At 56.5% G+C, this 24,322-nt stretch overlaps 1 protein-coding gene across 8 annotated transcripts in view; it reads left to right on the plus strand.

The window, feature by feature from the left end:
- ARVCF (ARVCF delta catenin family member) overlaps positions 1–23,532 on the plus strand; it is a 58,509-nt gene extending 34,977 nt beyond the window's left edge. For 2 of the 8 annotated variants that reach the window (XM_060193473.1, XM_060193474.1), the window contains 18 exons: positions 2,425–2,651; positions 11,113–11,271; positions 11,449–11,975; positions 12,865–13,364; positions 14,003–14,186; positions 14,920–15,037; positions 15,428–15,599; positions 15,915–15,932; positions 16,859–16,930; positions 18,472–18,599; positions 18,852–19,002; positions 19,272–19,470; positions 19,562–19,673; positions 19,780–19,870; positions 20,802–20,855; positions 21,623–21,708; positions 22,242–22,361; positions 22,776–23,532. In XM_060193473.1, coding sequence (XP_060049456.1) covers positions 2,442–2,651; positions 11,113–11,271; positions 11,449–11,975; positions 12,865–13,364; positions 14,003–14,186; positions 14,920–15,037; positions 15,428–15,599; positions 15,915–15,932; positions 16,859–16,930; positions 18,472–18,599; positions 18,852–19,002; positions 19,272–19,470; positions 19,562–19,673; positions 19,780–19,870; positions 20,802–20,855; positions 21,623–21,708; positions 22,242–22,349 — 2,889 coding nt within the window. In that variant the 5' untranslated portion in view covers positions 2,425–2,441 and the 3' untranslated portion in view covers positions 22,350–22,361; positions 22,776–23,532. Of the gene's footprint in view, positions 1–2,424; positions 2,652–5,855; positions 5,992–6,450; positions 6,556–6,583; positions 6,658–11,112; positions 11,272–11,448; positions 11,976–12,864; positions 13,365–14,002; positions 14,187–14,919; positions 15,038–15,427; positions 15,600–15,914; positions 15,933–16,858; positions 16,931–18,471; positions 18,600–18,851; positions 19,003–19,271; positions 19,471–19,561; positions 19,674–19,779; positions 19,871–20,801; positions 20,856–21,622; positions 21,709–22,241; positions 22,362–22,775 lie in introns of those variants that run through there. The other 6 variants (XM_060193485.1, XM_060193486.1, XM_060193490.1 and 3 more) reach the window with 6 other exon arrangements.
- Positions 23,533–24,322: the final 790 nt, after the last annotated feature.

A 24,322-nucleotide genomic window follows, 5' to 3' on the forward strand; every position in this document is an offset into this window, starting at 1 on the left:
TGCTGACCTGAGCCATCTGTGTGCTATGTGCAGCCTAAGAGAAGCTGCCCTGAGGGTGGCCTGCTGCTGTCACACCCCAGGGCTGCCCTGGAGGCCCTCATACCAAGCCGTAGCTGTGGGATTCTGCCCCAGTGGCCATGGGCAGATGAAAGGGGTATCCTTAGTCCCAGCAGAGGACTGAGTGTCTCTGCTGTTCAGTGGGCATCTGTGAGGTACCCGCCCCAGAGCTGGCTGACATTGGCGGGGGGAGGGGGAGAGGGTTACCAAGGAGACATACAGACATTTTAGCTTTCGTGGAGAGATTGGGCAATGGAGAGGTCAGTAGTGAGTTTGGCCACCTTCTCAGTGTATCCTCAGAATTCCAGGCCCCTGGCCAATCCCCAGCTGGAACTAGTGGGCCCCCTTGAGGGGGGCTCCTTGGAGGACTGAGTGCAAGGAAGCTGGAGGCTGGCCTCCCCTCATATGTGATGTCCTCTGTGTCTGTTGCTTAGTTAGGTCTAGACCTGAGGTGAGAGTAGAACCAGAGGTTATTCAGGCACCTGTGGCTGTACAAAGAGGAGGGCAGCCCCCTCCTGACCAGGAGCTGCCCTGGTCACTGCCTCCCAGGGCACTTCTTCCCCTCACACAGTCACCACTGTAGCAGCCACAGCCCTCTTGCTCCTGGCCCTTAGTTCTAGGCTTCCCTGGCATAGGATGCAGCAACCAAGGCTGGGCCAGGGGTGGTGGTGTGTAATCTGGCTCTGCTGCTCCCTGGCCTCACCCCACTGTCCTCTGTGTCCCACCACATCTACCTCAGCCCCCCCACCCCAGGTCAAGTTTGTTGCAAAGGCCTAGAATCTGACCCCACTGCATGGAGCAGTGTGAGTGTCCATGATGGCAGTGTGGTCTTGCTCCCTGCTACCAACCCAGAGGACTCGGCCAGCTCCTTTCTCAGCACATGTCAGCTCTTTTTTTTTTTTTTTTTTAATCTTTATTTCTTTGTTGAATAGAGATAGCCAGAAATGGGGGGGGGGGTAGAGAGGGAGAGAAATAGAGACACTTGTAACAGTACTTCACCACTTGCAAAACTTTTCCCCTGCAAGTGGGGACTGGAGACTCAAACCTGGATCCTCGTAACATGTGTGCTCAACCAGGTGTGCCACCACCTGGCCCCTGGCATCAGCTCATTCTTTAGCTCTGGGTCTTGTGGACATCACTGCCCCTGTCTGCTCTGGGTTGTGCTGTTTTCTTTGGTTGACAGGTGTTAGGAAAGCAAAATGCAGCTTTGGGGATCTGCACTTGCGTCTTGTGCTTACTGGGTCTTGGCGTCCCAAGCTATCACAGTGAGATGGGCCCCCAACTATACCCCTGACCCAGCTGGTACTATTCTATTCCACCCAGCATTCCAGCACCACCCTTCCTCTCTGGGGCTCTGTCCTTGCTGCTTGCCCCTCCCAGACAAGTTGCAGGTAGAACTGGTCCTGGGCGCTAGAGCATGGGAGCACTGCCTCCTGTGCTGTGTCTCTGAGCTCAGGCCCTCTTATCATTGTAGGGTCAAGGGGGCCAGCACAGTTGACCTGGGCTAGTAGGGGATAGACTAGGGGAAGGCCCCCAGACAGTCCTCAACACCATGCTGCAGCCTGAGTGCCTGGTGGCCCAGCCTCAGCTACTGCTATAGCCCCAGTCTGAGTTCTGTGCTCCACATACTTCTGCTGCTTTCCCCGAGAAGTGAGTGTACTGGGAAGTCAGGGAGCAAGTGGCAAGGATGAGTACTGGCTCATTGCTGTCATTCTTATAGTCACCACCTGCTCCTCGGAGGCCCTCAGTGGTAGCACTGGACCAAGCTGCCCTCCCCAAGGTTGGGCCTCATGTGCTTAGCCCCTGCCCTTACTTAGCCTTTCTCCAGAGCAGACACAGGCCATTGTCACCCCCATATCTGCCTAGGCATCCTTGGCACCTGGTGGCTGTGGAGAAGCCTCTCGCCCTAGTGTACCATGCCAACTCTGTGACTGTGAACAGGTCGCCTGTCATCGCTGGGCCCCATGTCCATTGCTGTGAAAAGGTCTTGGGGTGGCCCCACACTATTATCGTGAAGAGGCATATGCTGTGAGTAGCAGAGTACCTGGAAACAGGAGTGCTGGTCACACCATCCCTTCCTGCTCTTCCATTCCCAGCCAACTCTGTACGGCATGGTCTGTGGTTCCTCTGGACTCACCCAGCAGAAAATGGAGTAACCAAGGGCAGAAGCCCAGACCCCACCAGGAAGGAGCCAGTTGCTTCTATCCAGCCTTGGATTAATGGCTTTTAATTTGGAATTTAATCAATGTGGCTTCTCTCCAGAGGGCTGGGTGCCACCATTGGGGAATGAGTCTTATGGTCTGTGAGTGGGGTATGCAGATGGTCCGTGATGACCCCCACCCTGACCTTGCTCTGCTTTGCCTACAGCCAGCGGGTGCCCCGTCATGGAGGATTGCAATGTGCACTCAGCTGCCAGCATCCTGGCCTCAGTGAAGGAACAGGAGGCCCGCTTCGAGCGGCTGACACGAGCACTGGAGGAAGAGCGGCGCCATGTTGCCCTGCAGCTAGAGCGTGCCCAGCAGCCTGGTGTGGGAGGTGGCAGCATGGGCAGTGGGCAGTCCCTGCCAATGGCCTGGCAGCAGCTGGTCATGCAGGTAACAGTCCAATGACTTGGGAAGTGTGCAGGGGGCCAACTGTAGGAAATAATCAGGACCACAAGCAAGACCTCTGGGAGCCCATGGGGAGTAGGGTACAATGAGGTCCCAAGAAGACTAGAAAGCAGTGTGTGACCAGTGGACACAACATGGCCCACAAAGGAACTATCAGGGCCCTGGTAGCTGCACAGGAGTGGTCAGCAGGAGACGCTGAGGGGTTTGCCTGCCCTGAGTCTCCCTCCCATGATGCCCCACAGACATCAGTGAACAGCCCCAGAGGAAGACTCCAGTAATACCCTGGGTTCTACTTAGAGCCAGGTCACTTAGGCTCCTCAGTTTTCCCTCTTGCCATTACCCTGAGCCTGGGCCCAGGCCCCCTCTAAGTCTCAGACATAATAACAACAAGAACAGTCCTCTCTGTGGCCAAACCCTGAGGAGTCTACCGTTGGAGTCAGTTCTCTCCTTTCTAGTTCATACCCTGGTGCGTGACCTGCCTACTGTGCCACGAACTCCTTGCTCACGGTGGCAGGGCAGAATGAGTGAAAAAGGCCTGGAGTTCGGAAGGACTATGGACATTCCTGTGATTGGTGCAGGCATAGTGTGGGGGACAGGCAGAGTGGGGCTATCTTAGGAGTCATGAGAAGGCTAAGTGGGGGTCCACTGCAAGCTTCTCATTCTAGCCCTTCTTACCACCAAACTCAGAGGTCTAGGGGGCCCACTAAGACTCCTAGGCTCCTCACAGAATAAACACAGTGACTCCTTAGTTCCACTGGCTCTGGCCCCTGGGCAGAGCCCTAAATCTGGCAGCCAGCCTTCTCCCCAGCATATTCATGCTTTCCCTTCCTTGCCCTTGCTTGGCCCCAGCTCCTAGGACCCAGACAGGTTGCTGGCAGTGCTGGCCTAACCCACATGTTCTGGAGGTTCAGGGAACCCTGGGTGGAGAGAAAGAAAGCACTGCACTGGTTTCCCTGCCCCTGGGTCCATGAACTAGCCATAGCCTATTGGGGCATGTGGGGCTCAGAGCAGTGGTCTTTCAGTGGGGGAGCCTAGCAAGACACTGGCATCACACTCCGATAGCTTCATGAACCAGTGGGCGATCAGATCATCTCACCCAGCCCAGCATGGTGTGCTTTCAAAGCCAGACACGTCTGCAGATTGCTCAGTCCCACTACTGGGGAGCCACTTTTCCACCTTGCTACCCCTATGCTGAGGTGGCCCTCACAGCTAGTGAGGAGGTGACTTAAGGCAGGGTAGGTCTGGGTTTCAGGTTCATCCCCACAACCCCCCTTGAACTGAGGTGAGGCCTGCATCCCTTTGGGGAAAAGGGAGTGGAATAGTCTAGCTGGGTCACATGAGGACAGTGGAAGCCAGTGACCCAGAGACCACCCCTCAGGCATTAGGCACTCTGTGTGTAGCCATCCCTGGCGTTCAGCCCAAGGAGCACCCAGGGGTCAGTACCTGGTGTTCCCATAGCTTCTCAGCCTCCTGGAGGCTGTGGACAGAAGACCATGCAAGGCCTCCCCTGTCAACCCTTTCTGTGTTTAGAGAGAAGATGTTTCAGGCCAAAGTGAGAGAGAGCATGTGTTCCAAGCACTGTGGCTGGACTGGAAAGGCTGATGGGAACACACGGTGGTAGGGCCCCATTAGTACCAAACCTGCTTCCCAGACTCATCTCATCAGGAGGCACCCAGTGACCTACCTGTGAGCCACATGACCACCTGCATTAGCAGGGACCTGTCAGCTAGGGGGAGCTGTCAAGGCCCATAGTTGGGTCAGGAGGTTGAGATGTCATGGACCAGCCCCAAGGTTTCCACTGGTGTGACTGTACCTCCCCTTCCCCGGGCCCCACCCCTCCCTACTTCAGGCTGTTGCATAGCCCTGGCTACCTGTACACACTCCAGACCCCTGGCCAGAGCTGGGCTGCTTCTCAACAGTGGATAAAGGGGTGCCACTAAGGGCTTGGTTAGCAGCAACTAGACCAGACCAAGGTCAACATGTGGCACTAGTAGTTGCAATCTGGAAGAAAAGGGAAACTCCCCAATTTAAGTGGGCAGGCCAGGTTCCTTAGGGTGGGGGTCCTGTCCTACTCCTGCCTCCAGGGACCTCCACCCAGGGCTGCCATGGATGGAGATTAGAGGGGGTCAGCGATGAGGGCAACTCACTCACTTGTAAGGGGAAAACCAAAGCTCAGAGGGATCTGCAGTAGACACTTGGTACGAGTGGTGACCCGAGTGGTGTGACCCATGTGCGTATAGTATGTTATGGAAGCAAAGGGCCCCAGGGTTGGCTCAGTTTTCTGAACAGGGTCTGGGGAAAAGCAAACAGGAAGGTAGGAGGACTAGGCCCTGATCCCCTCTCTTGTCTTAACACATCCTTCAGAGGTGGCCTAGTCCATCTCAGTGCCTGGTTTCCTTGTTCATGATACAAGAGCCTTGGACTTGCCTTGGCAGAGTCTTCCCCAAGAGGTGGCCCCAGCCTAGCCTGGCTTAGCCCCTCCAGCATAGTCATACTCCCCAGAGCTGCACCTTCACACTGGGCTGCTGGGGATTAGAGGTGTGTTGGGGGGGGGTGCCCCCTGATAGGAGCAACCTATATGGAGTAACCACTCCACTCCGAGCCCTCCCCAGTAGGTCAAATACTGGAGCCCAGCTCAGCTCCACAGGGTTTAACCTGTCAGCTAACAGGTGCAACCCCTTTCCCTTCAGTCTTCTCTGACACCCTTGGGAACGATGAGGCTCAGTCCGAAGGGGAGAACCCAAGGCAGAGCGGATCAGCGCAGGGCTGGGTGCCTATTGGGCTGGGTGGAAACACTTAACTGGAAGGGCGACCCCGGGGCTGGGAGACCTCGCGGTCTGGCATGTCCGTGACCATCCTGGGAGCCCCCCACCTTCACAGGAAACCCCCACTCCCAGGTCTAAACCAGCAGCTGCTGCCAGTGAAGGTGGACTGGTGCCGTGTCTATGGAAGCACTTGGGGTTATTCGGTTCTCCCGGCTCTACACGCAGGGGAGGGGGTGAAAGAAGAACTGGAGCCAAAGTTACTGGGCAGGAAGATGTCACCCAAGGGGGCAGAGCTGCTCAGGACCCAGGCCCGCCTTAGGGACGACCCCGCCGGGGCGGTGGCAGGGGGTGGGGCCTCGCCCCGCCTGCCCGCCCCCTTGGGCGCGGCCCCTCCCAATTGGCTGTTCGCCGCGCCCGCTGCCAGCTCCTCCCCCGCAAGGAGCGAGTCCGTGGAGCCCGAGCCGGAGCGGCCAGGCGCCGCCGCCGAGCCCCGTCCAGCCGCCGTTGCCCCCTGCCCGCGCCTCCCCCAGCCCGGCCCGATGCCGGCCGAACTCAGACAGGTTGGCAGGAACTTGGCCTGGGTGTGGGTGTGGATGTGGGTGTGCGTGGAGGGCGGGGGCAGGGGCGCCGTCCGGGGGCTGGTGGCAGAGGGCGGGGCGGGGCGCCGGCCTTCCCGGGAGAACCGGCTTTTGTTCCTCCGAGCGAGCGGGAGGCCGGAGGCAGCTATTGTCTGCGCTCCTGGCCGGAGGGTGTCTGGCGGGGTGTGCGCACCGCCTGGGGGCCGTGCCCAGCCGGGGCGGGGCGGGGCAGGACGGCAGGGCCCTTCCTGGGGGCCAGGCGCCAAGCGCCCCCTGTGGTGTGACTGCATGGGGAGGGGCGGGACCCGGTGGGCACACCCCCGGCCAGCGCCCAAGGCAGGTGCCGGGCACCCGATCCGCCTGTCTGGCTGGAGGAGGGAGGGAGGCTGGCACCGGAGAGGGAAACCACCAGGTGTCTCGCTCCTTGGGGTGCTCTTCTAGTGGCCCTCCCCCCATGCACACTGTCTGCGCGGGCTCCGGACTCGACTCAGGGGACCTGCGAAGCAGCTTCCGGAGCTGATGGAATTCCCGGCTGCAGCTGCGCACGTGAGGGGAGGGCTGGAGGACTCCCTGCCCACGTGCGGAGGCGAGAGGGGGTCCCTGAGGGAAACCCTAGCAGCCAGCCCCCCCTTCCTGTCTGGGGTATAGGTAGCCTGCGCTTATCCTCCGTGTGTGTATATGTGTCTTGGGGGGGGGGGCTGTTCAGCTACAGACGGAGAAACATTTCGAGGGGAGCAGCCACTGTAGGAGCTACTTCTCCCCAGGCAGCTGTGTCCCTGCCTGTTATGCACCCCTGCTGTGACTGACCCAGCCACTACCCTACAGGTGATGGGGTAGTCCCTGGACTTGGAGAAACTGGGGTGGGTTAAAGTCAGCTGTGCTCCTCCAGGCTCTAGATCTCTCCTCCTGCCTGCCCTTGACCTTTTGACCACTTAGCATGGAGCCACACCCCTGCAGGTGAACTGTAGTGCAGAGGGGTCCCGGGCCCTGGTCTAGCTGGGCAAGAGACCATGGACACCAAGGGAGGTGGTCTCTGGTGGCCAAGGGCTTGCTCCCCTGTGACAGATGCACACCCCCCCCCACTCCCACACCCCCCTTGTTCTTGACTCCCTCTGGGATGGCCACACTGGGGTGAGGGCTGGCACTGTTCCAGTCATTCCATTTACTCAGCCAGCAGTAGCTATTTTGTGCCCTCTGGAGTCTAGCTGGAGAGAGCTAGGTGTAAATCTCCCAGGTGGGCCATGGCCAGGGAGTGCTCACCTCTGAGGTATCTTCTTAGTGACAACATGGCAGCTCACATGTCAAGTGTTGGTTCCATACCTGTGGGACCCCAGTCCAGTGGCCACCCTCTTACCCCCAGCTATGGCTTTTGGTTGTTTTATTTTCATTACCTTATAAAGAGACCAAGCCCCAGGTACACAGTGGGCCCCAGGGATCCTGGGATTTGACTAACTCTGGAGACCCTTTTGAGAACAGTGGCAGATGGCTGGGTATAGGTTAGGGTTCTGGATTGGGCAAGTGTGATGAACCTTAGGAGACAAAATGTTACAAGGTGGATTTGTGCCTGGTACTGGGAGGCTGGGGCAGTGGTACTAGTGAGAAAGGCAAGAATGAGCCCAGGACCTGGGAAGCTGTTAAAAGGATGCGTGGGATTTGGGGGACGACCAGCATCGGTGTATGCAGGCTGGTACCTGTGCTGGGGACTGGGGCAAGGGTTTGGGGAACCTAAAGCTTCAGGGTCAGACATTCCAGAAGTTGGCTAGACTGGTGGGTAGCATGGAATTTAGGTCCCTAGGTTTCTGAAGTCAGATGGAGATCTAGTTCCTCTGACCCACTACCTCATTTGAGCACTATCTGTGCTGGTCTTCAACACATTGGTCCATGTCTCCACCTCTGAAGGTATTTCAGAGGCTCCCACCACAGCTTGGCTTTGGCTGTCTCCTGCCCCTTTGTATACTTGTTATCACCAGTTCTGCAAACACTAGAAGATCACTAGTATAGATTCCTAGCTGAGTAGTTGAGGGTGTGTGTATCTCTGGAGGGCAGTGGGTGCCGGGTACTGTTAGGAGAATATGGAGACTGACATGTTTAGGCCTGAAGACTGAGCTAGGTACTCACACCACATGTGGATATGCACATATATGTGCAGGTCCCCATCCACACGTGTGTTCCCAGACATGTGTGGTGGGTCAGGCTCCCCAGGGCTCACCGGCTGACTCATGCTCCTGCCTGCCTCCCTGGGTGAAGTCATCGCCTGTTTTTAGCTCTCTGAGGTCATTTGCCAGCAGGGGCCCTTGGGGCCTCAAGATCCCACTACCAGGCTGCCAGAGTTGGATATTACTGGGGAGTGATGCAGAATTGCCAGGCCAGCCTTGTTGGGGGACTCCAGCTTTCCTAGAACCCCATCCCCTATGCATTGTGTCAGACACTCACCACAGGCTGGAGAAGAATCAGCAGAATAACACTGGGGTCTAAGTTATGCTCCCTCACCTGAAAACCAGGGAGTGTGGGGGGGTTTCCTTTATTAGAATGCTAATATATGCAAACGTATGCAGACTTCCTAAAGGCCCTTATCCCACTGGCAGCGGTTATCTCCTCCTGCCAATCTTACTTTTGCCTGTCCCTGACACTGACACCTACCAGGGTGTGCCCCTACCACCACTACCATACTTACACACCTTGAGCTCCAACTATCCCCTGAGGATCCAGAGAGAACTCATTGTCTGCCACATAATTGCTCCGCTATTGGCCAAATACAAATGGGACAGCTGAGATCCCAGTGGTGACAGGTTGTCCCTGAAGTTTCTGTCCTGGAACCCTCCCCACTCTCCTGTGGCCTTGGAAGAGCCCTGGCCAGCCTGCCAGACAGCCCACCAACATGTGTCCGTGGTGGGCCTCAATTTACTTCTCTTTCCTTCTTCCTAACCTGGTGTCCTGTGGCATCCTAGCCATATCCCAAGATGGAGAAGGTGACAGCCAGGGCTGTGACCCAGGAGGAATGAGATATGACTGGAGGGCCTTGCAAAACTGTTCTTCTTGCAAATGCCTGAAATCCCCCCATTAGTGTGTGAAGTTCTGGGCAAATCTGTCCCCTCAGTCAGACCTCCATTCCCCTTTATAAAATCACAGATCATCCTCTGATGCCCAGCTTCTAGGGAAGGACTTCTGCATGCTGTGGCCTATTCCTGTGTTCCCAGAACCCAAGGGACTTACCTGTCTAGTTGTTAGCACAAGGATTTTCCCTGGACATATAAAGAACTTACTGAGCCTCAAAACTTCATGCAGCTAGATGGGGGCTAAGCATGCCTTCAGGACAGAACCCTGAGGATCTTGGGGAGAAGTCTCCAAGGGCAACTCTAGGCCCATCCCCTTGCATATCCTCAGAGCCAGGACTTGAGAGTCATGCAGATCTAGGTGTGAGCTTCTGACTTTCCTTACCCCTGTGGCTGTGGAGGTGGCTGTGTAGGCCAGGCAGGGGTCAGTCCCATAAGGCACAGGGCATGGGCTAGCCTGCTGTTGACCTAACCCCAGATGCCTAGGAGTATGTTCCACCTTTCTCCTCACTCATGCCTGTCAGAAATTTGAGACACTGGCACTGTGGGGGACCCATGTATTAGAAGTCCAGGGGGATGACTGTGGCCCTCAGAACCCTTTGCCACTTAGTGTAGCAGGAGTCTTGCTCTAGGTCTGCTCTAGGCCAGCTAGACTTCTGAGCCTTTATTTTCTCATTGGTTAGTCTGGCCAAGGGGGTCTCAGAAGTGTCTCTGTATAGAAGTATCTTGCCTACAATTCTGTTTTGATTTATTATTGGATAGAGACAGAAAGACACCTGCAGCCCTGCTTCACCACTTATGAAGCTTTCCCCCTGCAGGTGGGGACCAGGGGCTTGACCATGGATCCTTGTGCACTGTAATGTGTGTACTTAACCAGGTGCACCACCACCCTCTTGCCTACAGTTCCACTGTCATTGTCTTTTTTTTATATATGTATTTTCCCTTTTGCTGCCCTTGTTTTTTATTGTTATTGTAGTTATTGTTGTTTTTATCGATGTTGTTATTGTTAGATAGGACAGAGAGAAATGGAGAGAGGAGGGGAAGACAGAGAAAGGGAGAAAGACAGACACCTGCAGACTTGCTTCACCGCCTGTGAAGCGACTCCCCTGCAGGTGGAGAGCCGGGGGCTTGAACCGGGATCCTTATGCCATGTGCTTAACCTGTCATCATCTTCTGTAGGGACACTGGCATGGAATGAGGGGGGTGGGGTGATAGCAAGTTGAGAATGAGGCTGAGAACTGAGGGTGGAGTTTGGGGAGACCTAGGAGGTGTGCAGGGAGTTGCTACTGGCATCTCCTCTGCCTGAATCCATCCTCTCTGGGATTTGATGTGATGCCCAGGGTCTCTGGGGGGGACCAGCCACTGGCCCAAGTGAGGTAGACTGTGCCCACTCTGTATCCCAAAATTATCTGGGCCGGAAGGAACAAGGGTATTTTGGGTTTCTGAGTACACAGAGCATTCTGGGAACTGAGTATTTCTGTCCTGCGAGGGCGTCTTGCTGGCCTTGGGGACAACAGGAACCTGGGAGTAGGAGCCATAGGAATTAGTAGGCAACGCAGAAACTGCCACCTTGTTGCCTCTGCACTCCAGGTTTCTGGGATGAGAGGGGAGGAGGACCCACTTGCGCGTCCTGGATCTGTATGAGTCTGCAAAAGCCAGGGTGGGAGTAGATAGCATAATGGTTATGCAAAGAGACTCTCATGTCTGAGAGTCTCTTCAAAGTTCCAGGTTCAATCCCTACACCACCACCATAAGCCAGAACTGATCAGTGCTCTGATACAACCAAACAACAACAAAAAAAACTAGGCCTCACAGCGGGCTACCAGTAATGCACCACTGGTGTTTAGGACCTTATCTGCCAGCTCAGCCTAAGAGGCAAGGGGATGAGGTGACAGGATAGTGTCAGCAGGTCCACATTAGGGCTGACTTGGGCCCTAGGTCAGTGGGCTTCAGGGAGGCCTCCCAAATGGACAGGTGTATTCGAAGGTTGGGTGAACAGTGAGTCCTTCTCTACTTCCTGTGTCTGTCTATCTCCCCCACCCCACCCCAGGAGCAGAGCCCAGGCAGCCAGGCCTCACTGGTCACGATGCCAGAGGCACCTGAAGTTCTGGAAGAGACAGTAACAGTGGAGGAGGACCCTGGCACACCCACCTCCCACGTGTCCATCGTTACCTCGGAGGATGGGACCACTCGGCGCACTGAGACCAAGGTATGGCAGGCTCAGGTGATGGATATGCAGGTTGTGTGGCCACAGAGCAGTGTGTGTCCCCTCTCCCAGGGACTGTCCAATGTTTGGGTGGAAAACCAAGGCCATGTGGGCTGTGCTGGGGCAGCATCTTGGGCCACTCAGGCTCCCCAATACACTGGCCACCTTTGTCTCCACCAGGTCACCAAGACAGTGAAGACAGTGACCACACGGACGGTGCGCCAAGTACCTGTGGGCCCAGATGGCCTCCCGTTGTTAGACGGTGGACCTCCACTCGGATCCTTCCCTGATGGCCCCCTTGACCGGCACTTCCTGCTGCGTGGGGGTGGCCCTGCGGCAACGCTCTCCCGTGCCTACCTCAGCAGCGGGGGCAGCTTTACCGACGGGCCTGAGCCTCGGGACGCCCCCAGCTATGGCAGCCTATCCCGAGGACTGGGCATGCGGCCCTTGCGTGGTGGCCCCCTTGGCCCAGACCCCGGTAATGGTTGCTTCACACTGCCTGGCCGCCGAGAGGCCTTCCCAGTGGGCCCCGAGCCAGTGACTCCTGCAGGCCGCTCACAGCCTGAGCGCTTTCAGGCAGAGTCGTATGGCCTGGAGGATGACACTCGCAGCTTGGCTGCTGATGACGAGGGGGGTCCGGAGCTGGAGTCTGACTATGGCACAGCCACAAGGAAGAGGCCCGACTGTGGGCGGGTCCTTCGCACCAGGTGAGCACCTGCCCCACACACCTACTCTGGGATCCACCTGCCTTCCCTCCACCAGAGTGCACACAGGTGGTCAGGTTGCTAGGGCTGAGCTCGGCACCCACGTACTAGTTTGCACTGATCCCAGATGTTCTCAGGAACATGAAGGGTAGATCCTGGGTCGGTGGCAGTTCCTGTGGGCCTGGGGTGTGGGGAACCAGTGGTACCGAACACCGGCTGCCCTGCTCCAGCCAGATGGCCACAGAGATGTGAGTACAGTGGGCTTAGGATATTTACCTAAACATGTGGCTCCAGGCCCTCCTCAGGCCTTAGTTTCCCTCTTCTGTAGGGACTTCCAGAACCCAGCTTCCCCCACCCCCCCCCCCCCCCATTCATCCTGGCCCAGCTCTGGCTCTGTGTCCTCTGCCTATAGTTTCTGCAGGAAAATAGGATCACAGCCCAAGTCCTAAGTGTGCCATATGACCCTGGAGTAAAACTCCTTTCCTCAGTCTCTTCTGTGAACTGATGGTGACAACCCACAAGGACATTTTGAATCTTGGGGGCCTAGCGACCTGAATGTCCCTTAGATGACTGCCCCCCCATGACTGTGTGTAAGGAGGATCATCCTTTTCCAGCTAGATAGAAAAAAGCTTTGTTAGAGTGAGTGAGCGCCGTGTGTGTGTGTGGGGGGGGGGTGGGCCCTGATGACCTGGTTGAGTTTGGTTCAGTCAGTCCTTGCTGGGGTTGCTCAGCACTCTCAGCATTCACTCTGTGCTTGGGGCCAAGGTACTGGTGTTCAAGACCCAGTCCCACCCCCCTCCATGGGTTCTCTGTCCTGGAGACCAATCGATGGGGTAACTCTGTGGCAGGGCTGGTGTTTGCCATGACCATAGGGGTTCACTTGCTTGCACAGGGCCTATGAGGATGTGGCAGATGATGGCGGTGAACTACTGGAAGACAGGCCCCTGTACCCGGCTGTGACGGCACCCCTGGCCCAGCCAGAACGGGGCAGCCTAGGCAGCCTAGACCGGGTGGTGCGGCGCTCACCCTCTGTCAACAGTGCCCGCAAGGAGCCGCGGTGGCGGGATCCCGAGCTGCCTGAGGTCCTGGCCATGCTGCGTCACCCCGTAGACCCTGTGAAGGCCAATGCAGCTGCCTACCTGCAGCACCTGTGCTTTGAGAATGAGGGCATCAAGCGGCGTGTGCGGCAGTTGAGGGGACTGCCTCTGCTTGTGGCACTGCTGGACCACCCCCGGGCAGAGGTGCGGCGCCGGGCCTGCGGGGCTCTGCGGAACCTCTCCTATGGCCGGGACACAGACAACAAGGCGGCCATCCGGGACTGTGGTGGCGTGCCTGCCCTGGTGCGCCTGCTACGGGCTGCCCGGGACAATGAGGTCCGAGAGCTGGTCACTGGTGAGTGGCTCCTGGCTATCTGGTATCCCCTTGGGAGAGCAGAGTGTGAACTTGGCCTGGGGTGAGGGCCTTTGGATGACTAGGGTCACGCACCTTAGTAACCAGGGATCTCAATTGCTGTGGAGCAGGCTTCAGCCTCAGGTGCCTTGATAGATCTCTCCCCAGTCTCTCCATCTCTGGGCTTTGCTGCCACAAGTGGGACTGGCACTCTGAGCTGCCCTCCTGTCTTCACCTTGACTCTGGCTTCAGACCCCCTCCAGTTCCACTCCTGGTAGTGCAGTGGTAGGATTATACCTTGGGGAACCTGGGGAGCCAAGCGGAGTCATGTGACGATGTCTTGCTGGGTCCCCTTAGCCCCCAGAGTATTGGTCACACTGCCAGGTGGCTGGGAGGGGTTGAGGGAGTTTGTATGGCTCATCCTCTGTGCCCCAGCAGCCTGGGGTTCATGCCCACCTGGGAGTGGTGGCTGGGTGTCACATGCATGTTTTCCCCAGTCAGGACAGGTATCCAGGACCTCCCCATGTCACTTTTCACCTTATGATTTCAGCCAAGGCAAGACAGGTGGTGGCTGGTTCCTGCACAGCGAGGGAGGGAGGGCAGTGCCCATAGTTAGTCTAGCCGGTTGCTGTGCCTCGCAGGCACGCTCTGGAACCTCTCGTCCTATGAACCCCTGAAGATGGTCATCATTGACCACGGCCTACAGACACTCACCCATGAGGTCATCGTGCCCCACTCGGGCTGGGAACGGGAACCCAACGAAGACTCCAAGCCTCGGGACGCGGAGTGGACAACTGTCTTCAAAAACACATCAGGCTGCTTGAGGTGCGGGCTGGGCAGGGCCAGCCTCCAGCGTGTTGCCCAACGAGGAGGCACGAACCAGGCACCAGACACCAGTACCTATCCCAGGGGTCGCCACATCCTTGTGCCCCATGTTACGTGGGAGGATCTGCAGAGAGAGCCTCATGGGTCTCACCCTGGTCCTCAGGCTGAGGTTTGATGGGGCTTCCTCACCTCTAAAGGTGCTCTGGACCAGTCTGCCACCCTCCTTTCACCATGGGCAGCCAGAGGTGGGGGAGCCAGGACCCTTTCTCTGGTCTGCCCTGGTGACCTCACTTTGCCCCCCCTAGTGGCCACTAGCCCCTACCGCTATCCAGGGAGACCCTACAGAGAACTCCCATGGATCCCTGTGGTGCTGCCTGACCCTCAAGACATGTTTCAAAGCCTGTGGAGGTTGGCCTCAGTACAAAGCCAAGCTCAGAACTGCCTCTTGGGTGCAGGACTCAGAATTGCACCCATGTGCATTCAGGCTTCAGTGCCCAAGTCTAACTCTACTTCAGCTGGGTTCATAGATGTCAGACAAGGCTTCTGCCTGGGATTCTGGCAGTCAAACTTCCACTGCCCTGCCTGTCTGTGCTTCAGGCTCCTGGCATGTGCCCACAGCCCTGACCTGTCCTGTTTCACACATGAAGAGAAGGCCCCAAGATCGGGGAGGAGGGATGGGTGGAGGCATTCCAAGGGGAGCCAGGGATCACCCGGCTTGCTCTTGGCCACCCAGGAACGTAAGCTCAGACGGCGCAGAGGCACGACGACGACTCCGGGAATGCGAGGGGCTGGTGGATGCTCTCCTGCACGCCTTGCAGTCAGCTGTGGGCAGGAAGGACACAGACAACAAGGTGGTGGGCAGGGCAGGTTGGGTCCCAGTAGGCCCCATACAGGGCACTCATGTAGTCTCCCACAAAGGGCTGAGGGAAGAGAGCAACAGTGAGACCCAGGGTGTCCTTAGCGATCTGGGCAGCATGAAGGGTGAGGGCCTGAGTCTGGGGCCACCTTCTAATAGCCACACTATGAGCTGGGTGAGCCCCCTAAGACACTGATGAGGCAGATTATGTAGCCAGCACTCCTTTCTCTTCCTCCCTCAGCCCTTCCCTGAGGGTTCCCATCCTCTGTCTCTATACCCCTGTCTCTTTAGTGCACCCTGGCTGTGGCCAGTCTTCCTGGGGAGGGGCGGCAGTTTTGTTGTCTATGCTTGCCGTTTTGTCCCAGCAGCTCTCCTTTCCCCACAGTCAGTGGAAAATTGTGTGTGCATCATGCGGAACTTATCCTACCATGTGCATAAGGAGGTGCCAGGGGCCGACAGGTACCAGGAGGCTGAGCCTGTACCCCCAGCTGGTGCTGTGGGCTCCCAGCGCCGGAGGCGGGATGACGCTGGCTGCTTTGGTGGCAAGAAAGCCAAAGGTGTGTGGTTGGGAATCGATAGACAGTTGCTATCTGCTGGCTTCTTCGGGGCACCTGCAGACCCAGGAAAGCCAGGAGACGGCCCTCCACCCCACCTTCACACCACCCTCACTTGTCTCACACTTGGCTGTGTGCATGGCATTGCCTAGCCATGTGGGCACTTGCCTAGCACTTGTGGGCACTTGGCCCTAAGAAAAAAGGAGTGAGGCTCCACGTCCCTTCCTGCTCTACCCAGGGTGTGCAGCGGGAGGGCGTAGGGGAGCTGCCCACTCAGGCTCATCTCCTCTCTCCTGTGCTTTTCCCCCGGCCGTCCAGAGGAGTGGTTCCATCAAGGTGAGTCCTTGTTTGTCCTTCTGTCCAGACCTGGGAGACGCCCTTGGCCCCACTGCTTAAGCAGCTGTCCCTGTGACAACTGCAAGATGCCAGCGTCAGGGCCCCACCACGTCTCAGTCCCTTCTCCAGGCAGCTATTTCCATGACAACCACATGACCATGACAACTACAGGAATGTCCACCCTGGCCTGTTTGAGAGGCCAGTTGGCTGCCATGCTAACTTCAGCCATGGCTGGCTAATGGGACTGGCTTGGGAGTCAGGGCCAAGTCAAGAATGGGCACTTCCCAGGGTGTATCTGTCCCTCGAGGCACCAGGAAGCAGAGTTTGCCCCTGCAGTGAACCAGAGTGATGTGTAGTACAGATAGGCACCACATAAAAGTCCTATGTGGCTGGGCAGGGGTACCCAAACCCTCTGAATTTCTGCTGTTCCTTTGTGTGAGATGGGGGTGGACCCACTTGTAGGAACTATACAGGCTAAGGCTGACAGGCTCTAGGAGGGGCCAGGACTATGAGGGTCTCCTGTCTAGCAAAGCCTGGTCTATGTCCCATTCAAAGTCCTATTCCACTGTGTCCCATCACTCCTTTACTTACCTGCACCTGTCTGCCAGGCAGCTTTGACTCCTCAGTTGACTAATCTGGCTGCTGCAAGGGGATGCAGGAGGCAGGTCTAGCAGTGCAGCTGAGCCCCAAGGGGCCAGCCCTGGCCATGTGGGACAGGAAGTGTGCCCCAGACACCCTGCTCACTGTCCTGCCCTAGACGAAACCCCTCGCCCAGACAAAGGTGTGCTGCTCCTGAGCATCTTGGTGCCCAATCATGGACACCAAGGTTCTCTGTAGGCTCGGTGCAGCAAAGGGTTATGTCTGCCTTCCTGCTGAACACTTGCCCCTGGGCCAGGGCCTCACCTCCCTCTGCACTTCTGTTCCAGGGAAGAAGGATAGTGAGATGGACCGGAACTTTGACACTCTGGACCTGCCCAAGCGAACAGAAGCTGCCAAAGGTGAGCAGGCAGAGTCGAAGGGCCAGAACCGTCCAGATGGTAAGGGTTTCATGCCACCAAGCAAGCCTGGAGAGCCTTGGGGTTCCACTGGAGAAACTAAGGCTTGCAGGTGTGGGCTTATCCGCAGGGCCCTCTAAATCCTGAACACTCGCAGGCAGTTCAGAATCAGGCTCAGTGCAGCCCTCATGCGCCTTTGGTGCCGCATGTACCACAGTGGTACTCTAGCTTCCCTCCTTAGTGTGAAACTCAGCCTCATTTAATATTTATATATTCCATTTTGTTGCCCTTGTTGTTTTATTGTTATTGATGTTATTGTTGGACAGGACAGAGAAATGGAAAGAGGAGGGGAAGACAGAGGGGGAGAGAAAGCTAGACACCTGCAGACCTGCTTCACTGCTTGTGAAGCGACTCCCCTGCAGGTGGGGAGCCGGGATCCTTATGGTGGTCCTTGCACTTTGCGCCACCTGTGCTTAACCCACTGTGCTACAGCCCAACTCCCCTCAACCTCATTTAAAGGAAATACAGGTTGAGCAGAGTCGATCATTGGCTTGTTTCATATCAGACAGGATTGGGGGCAGAAGCTCAGAGAGCACGGGCACTTAGGGGCATAAGGCATCGAATGGGGACTGGAGCCAGGCCTGCAGTGAGGGCAGGGCTAGCTGGGCATGGCCTCCAGGGGTGGCTGAGATTTACTCTCAAGGCCAGGGAGCCAGGAGGGTGCAGTCAGGCCCCGTATAGTCTGGGCTGGCAGTTCACCCCAAGATCATGTAGCACTGGCTTTCCCTCATCCCCATGTCTGTTGAAACCCTACGATGTGTGGCACTGTTGAGGGCCTCAGCCTACAAACCCAGATGCCCCAGGTGGGTGGAAGAACCAGCAGCTGGAGGCAAAGAGAAGTGCCTCTGGCTTCCCAAGGGAACTGGCCTGTGCAGACACCCTAACGGGTGAATGTGCTTGGAACATTTGGGGAACAAGAGTCCCAGTGGGCTGTAATGGAAGGAGCATGGGGCAGTGGGGTAAGACGGGAGGTAAACAGGCAGAGGAAAAGAGAGGGAGGCAGAACCCCCACACGTGGGCAGATGGACTGAGGTCACTCTGTTACTAGTTCTGGTTCTTAGGTGTCTAAGGGGCTGGGAGTGGGGGAGCACTCAGGGTGGCCCAGCCCTGTTAGCCACGCAGCTCTGATGACAGCACTAGGGATATGGGGAGAGGAACAATGGCCAGGACACCCAGCTACTGCCTCCCTGATGCTCTGGTTGCCAGACAGATCTAAATTCCCTTTCTTGGGCAGCAAGGTCAGAGCTACCACACCTGACCTGATGCCTGCACACCTTACCTCTGCCTCATCACCAAGCCTGCCCCTTGAGAGTGGGAAATGCTTCACCTCTAGGGTGACCACCATAATGGCTTCACACACTGATGTTAAACATCCCCTACTGCGTCATACCCACAGCACGGGAGTTCTAAGGGGGTGCGTAGAAGAAGTGAAGGGAGGCGTCTTTGCATTCTGGGTAACTGGGCTGCGGGTGTCCTGTGCCCAGGCTTTGAGCTGCTATACCAGCCTGAGGTGGTACGTCTCTACCTCTCCCTTCTCACTGAGAGCCGGAACTTTAACACCCTGGAGGCTGCAGCCGGGGCCCTTCAGAACCTCAGTGCAGGCAACTGGACGGTGAGTGACTCAAGGCATCTCAGGTGCTCCTGCCTCCTTACTTGCCTGGGACAGGGAAGCTGCAGTCCCTCCCCAAGACCCGGGAGGTTCTGGGAAGTGTGTCATGGGCAGTGGAGGTGGAGTTGAACACTTGGGCAAGACCGTTGGCCAGGCTGGAGGGAACAGTCAGGGATTGGGTGGGGGGAAATGTGCAGTCTGTGGGGCACACCCCTGCATTCTGAGGATACTTCCCACCCCTTCTGCCCCCTGCAGTGGGCCACGTACATCCGGGCCACCGTGCGCAAGGAGCGGGGGCTACCAGTGCTGGTGGAGCTTCTGCAGTCCGAGACAGACAAGGTGGTGCGCGCCGTGGCCATCGCCCTCCGCAACCTCTCGCTGGACAGACGCAACAAAGACCTCATTGGTGAGAATGCTGATGGGGCATCCAGCTCAGACAAGATGCTGGGCTTGTGGCTCAGGGTACCTGTGGGCCAGGGTGGGCACTCAGGGACATCCCTCCCCCCCCCACCAAACACAAGCACACACCCACTTGCAGGAGCTCACAGCATTTCCAGAGCATTGGAGGCCTTATCCTCCAGTACACCGGGGTCCTCTCGCCACCCTGGTCTGAGTCCTACTTCTTCCTGCAGGGGCGGGGTAGAGGCGAGTCCTAATACCCGCTCTGCCCCTTAGGGAGCTACGCCATGGCAGAGTTGGTGCGGAACGTACGCAACGCCCAGGCTCCAGCTAGGCCCAGGGCCCGCCTCGAGGAAGACACGGTAGTGGCTGTGCTTAACACTATCCACGAGATCGTGTCTGACAGTCTGGACAATGCGCGCTCACTCCTCCAGGCCCGCGGTGTTCCTGCGTTGGTGGCTCTCACTGCTGCCTGGTGAGCAGAGTGTGCCAGTAGGGCTGGGACGGGGACCCCCGGGTAGGGGGGATACAGGTGCCCAGTGCTGACCCTGCCCTGCCGGCTTCAGCCAGTCTGTGCGGGAGGCCAAGGCCGCATCCCACGTGCTTCAGACCGTGTGGAGCTACAAGGAGTTGCGTGGAGCCCTACAGAGGGACGGCTGGACCAAGGCCCGCTTTCAGGTGCGGCTGCCCCACCCTTCCTCCTTAGCTTGGCCAGGCTGGGTGCCCTCATAGGAACGCCATGACCCCACCCCTATCTGCCTGTGTCCTCCTCCTCCTTCCCTAGTCGACTGCTGCTAACACCAAGGGGCCCAAGGGAGCTCTGAGTCCTGGAAGTTTTGACGACAGCACCCTGCCTCTAGTGGACAAGAACCTGGGTGAGTGGGGTAGAGACTCCACACTGGTGATGACAAAGCTGGCAGTGGGTTGGGGAGATGGGCAATGACACACCCCAATTAAGTGCACATAGTACTAAGCGCGAGGACCCGCACAAGGATCTGGGTTCGAGTCCCTGGCTCCCCACCTGCAGGTGAGAGACTTAACAAGGGACAAAGTAGGTCTGCAGGTGTCTCTCTGTCTCTCTCCCTCTCTGTCTCCCCCTCCCCTCTCAATTTCTCTCTGTTTCTATTCAAGAATAATTTTACAAAAAAATAAATATACACGAGGGCTGGCTTAAGGATCCCGGTTCGAGCCCCTGGCTCCCCACCTGCAGGGGGATATCTTCACAAGTGGTGAAGGAGGTCTGCAGGTGTCTCTCTTTCTCTCCTCCTCTCTGTCTTCCCGTCCTCTCTCCATTTCTCTCTGTCCTATCTAACAACGACGACAACAACAATAACTACAACACTAATGAGAAACAACAAGGGCAACAAAGGGGAAAATAAATAAATAAATATTTTTTTAAAATGTAAATGTACTTAAAAAAATGCACAAGGACCCAGGTTCAAGCCCCCAGTCCCCACCTGCAGGGGGAAATCTTCACAAGTGGTGAAGTAGTGCTCCTGGTGTCTCTCTGTCTCTCTCCCTCTCTATTACCCGCTTCCCTCTTGATTTCTGGCTGTCATTATTCAATTAATAAAGATAATACAAAAGAAATTTAAATTTAAAAGAGAGAGAGAGAGAGGACAGATGGCAGCCTCCCAGGAAGACCGCAGCCTCTGTACCTATAGTGGCCAAGTTGGGGAGAGGTGGCAGCAGACAGAGAGGCTTAGCAATAAAGGTGCAAAGATACATGGGACAAAGGATACCCAGGGTGGCTGAGATCCATACACTGCCACTCACAGCCAGCCATGTCTTTCTTATGCCCTGCAGATGGAGAGAAGCTGGGCAGTCAGGATGTGATCCCCATGGAGGCGCTGGGCCCAGGTGAGTGAGGTGCTCACTTCCTGCAGTGAGGACACAGGGGTCTGAGATACCCAGCTAGTGTTGTTGTTTCTGGGGCTTCACCACTGTAGGCTGAGAGGGGAAGAAATCACAGCACTGCAGCCTGGGAGGTAGCATAGTAAAGAAAGTGTTGGACTCCTAAGCACAAGATCCTGAGTTCTAGCCCCAGCATGGCATATGCCAGAGTGATGCTCTGGTTTATCTTCCTCATCCCATTACTTATTAATTAAGTAAATCTGTAAGAAAGGAAGGAAGGAAGGAAGGAAGGAAGGAAGGAAGGAAGGAGAGGGAGGGAAGGAAGGGACTACAGCATAAAAGCTTCCTTCTAGTGTGGTGGGGCCTGGGCTCAAACCTGGGTGGCACATATGCCAAGGCAGCACACTACCCAGGTGAGCTGTTTTGCTCGTTCTCACAGCTTGTTTTGCCCGTTCTCACAGCTTGTTTTGCCATGTGTTGGTGCTGAGGTTTCTAAGGAGAGGTTGATAGCACAAGAGAGGTTTGTTTAAGGGTGTTCAGGGGCTGTGGAGTAGGCATCTGGAGAGGGGTCAGAGCCCCTCTGGGAGCTGTAGCTGACTATTTGGAGGGTGAATACCTGGTGTGGGCCTCCAGGCATGGGGCTGCTTGGGATCTATAGGGGCCCTCTACAAGTGCGGCCTATTTTAGGGAGTCTTAAAGAGGGGCTGAGAGGTGAGGGGACCTGTTCCTGGATGCTTGCCCCTCAGAGTGCCCCCAGTGCCCCCATCCCACAGATGGATACTCCACTGTTGACCGGAGGGAGCGGAAGTCTCGGGGCAGCGAGCTGGCAGGCGAGTCCTCTGAGAAGGAACCGCTGAAAGTAAGTCACAGAGGAACATGCCCAGGGAGGCAGTGTGCTGGATGAGCTCTAGTGAGATCGTGGGTGTGCTGGGCTCCAGGGGTCTGCTTGAGGGGGGTGGTTTAACTCACAGAGCCACTGAGCTGAGAGACTGAGTCCCAGAGGCATGCATTGGCCTTGGGGACCTCAGAGTCTCCCTGTGGGTGTGGATGGGTCAGAGTCAGGCTAGGTGTGGATGAGCCAAAGCTCTGACCCACAGGGAAGGAGGGGCACAGAGCAGGGGGAGTCTGAAGAAGTGTGTCTGTACCCATCCCTGCATGTGTGCGTCTGAGCGAGGGCCTGCCATGGTGGTCACACACTCTTGTCAACTCTGCACCAGGACGCTGGCTTCGGGCAGAGCCCACAGAGCATCTATGCCTCCATCATCTGTGTGAGCTTCACTGGCGAGGCTCCCCTGGTCTTACCCCTTTCCTCCTGGCCACCCTGACTGCCCACTCTAACTAATCTGCTCTGTTCCACCTCTAATGCCCTCCTGCCCCCCACCTCTGCTGCAGTCCGACCCCAGCAGGAAGGTCCCTCCTCCCGGGCCCAGCAGGCCTGCGGTCAGGCTGGTGGACGCCGTGGGGGACACTAAGCCTCAGCCTGTTGACTCCTGGGTCTAACTTGCATGCCTGGTACGTTCTTGCACTGGTCTCTCAGTCTCTGGACCAACTGCATGGTCTGTTCTCACTGCATGCTCCCTGGCAGGGCCCCTGCCTTCACAACTGTAACAGAGGACAGAGGGAGGGAGCCCTGGCTTTGTGCTAGCAGGGCCCTGTGGGGATGGGTTCCCAAGAGGGACAGTCCCCTTTGCACCCACAAATGCCACAAGCAGAGAAGACCTGCTGAATTGGCTCCAGTGCTGAGATCCTTAGAGTGTATGCACTACACACACACACACACACACACACACACACACACACACACACACACACACACACACACACACACACCAGCTGCTGGTGCCTGCCCCATCTGCCTTGTCCATGGAGGCAGCCACCTGACTGCCAGGCACCCCACTCAGCCACCTCCTTTTCCCCCCCTCTCAGGGCCTGGGCTCAGCCAGCTGTTCTTAGGGATCTGTCCAAGGGAAGAAAACTCCAGGAACGCGCTCAGATCCTGTCATGGTGCTTGGAGCCCCCTGGTGGCAGGGGTGGGCAGTGCTTCTCATGTTCCAGGCCTGACATGCCTCCCTTCCTGTCCCCTCTAACCGCTAAGCTAGCGGTTTACTGACTTGGTGCTGTCAGCAAGTGGGAGGGAGAGGAAGAGGGAGGGAGGGAGGGAGAGAGAGAAAGAGAGAGAGAGAGAGAGAGAGAGAAAAGGTGGGAGGACTGTTCGGGCTGGGTCCCAGAGGGCCAGTAGAACAGGGCACCTGATTTGGCTCTGGGACCCCAAACTAGGAGAATGCATCTATATAATCAGTGCTGGGCAGGGAGGGGGGCTTCCCAGCACCTGAGCCCCATCCTGCATGGTCAAAAGACCATGGGTGAGGGGCTACCCCAGGGCCCAGCCTGGGAAGAGGCTTTGGTGCAGCAAGAAGGTGGCCCACTGTGTGTGCCCATGCCACCCTCGGCTCATGGAGCCCCTGTGTAGAGGAGCTTCCTCTGGACAATTCTGGCCCAGGGCTGCATCCCCAGGACTGACCATTGGTGGCAGCGGGGGGACTGCTTTTCGGTGCCTGCTGTTTGTGACTTAAAACCAGAAGAAAACACTGACAAAAAAAAAAAATCATTAAAGACAAAACCAAAATAAGACTGTATTGGTAAATGCCTAAATTTTTGTAAGAAAATTAAAAAAATTTAAAAAGGAACCAAAGAATGTCTTGTCTTCTCTTCTTAAGATTTCTCACCAGGAAGTGTTCGCACCTCCTTGATTGTGGTAGGAAGTGTGCAAAGTGACTCCTCATGACCAGGACTCAGTTCCCAACACTCACACCAGCCCAGGTGTCCTGCAGTCCTCTCTATACACAGAGCAGGCTCGCCCCTGGGTAGTCATCTGGGCCCTGAGCCAGGGAGGTTTCTGGTGTCTGGGACACAAGGGGTCTTGTGAAGTGGCCAGAGTGCCATACCTCAAGAGGTTTGGGGCTATGAGCAGCTCCAGCATTAGGCAAATGCAGAAGTGTCAGTCAGTCAGAGCCCACCCTTCCAGGAAGTGGTGGTTCAAGCCCCCTGCTCCCCACCTGCAGGGGAGTCGCTTCACAATCTTTCTCTACCCCTCTCTGTCTTCCCTTCCTCTCTCTATTTCTCTGTCCTATCCAACAACAGTGACACCAATAACTACAATAAAAAACAATGGGCAGGGGTAGACAGCATAAGGGTTATGCAGAGACTCTCATGCCTGAGGCTCAAAAGTCCCAGGTTCAATCCCCCACACCACCATAATCTCTCTGTGTCTTTCTCTGCATCTCTCTCAAAAATAAAATAAATAAAAATGTTAAAATGTAAATAAATAAAAACCAGGGGCAACAAAAGGGAATAAATATAAGAAAAAAATTAAATAAAGCTTCAAGTGTACTACTACTACTATGTCCACTTAACGTGGTGCACTACTGCCCAGCCCTTCAAGTGTATATATAAAGAAAAGCACAGCATTGATC

The sequence above is a fragment of the Erinaceus europaeus genome, chromosome 1 (genome assembly GCF_950295315.1).
Source record: "Erinaceus europaeus chromosome 1, mEriEur2.1, whole genome shotgun sequence".
Classification (NCBI taxonomy): Eukaryota; Metazoa; Chordata; class Mammalia; order Eulipotyphla; family Erinaceidae; genus Erinaceus; species Erinaceus europaeus.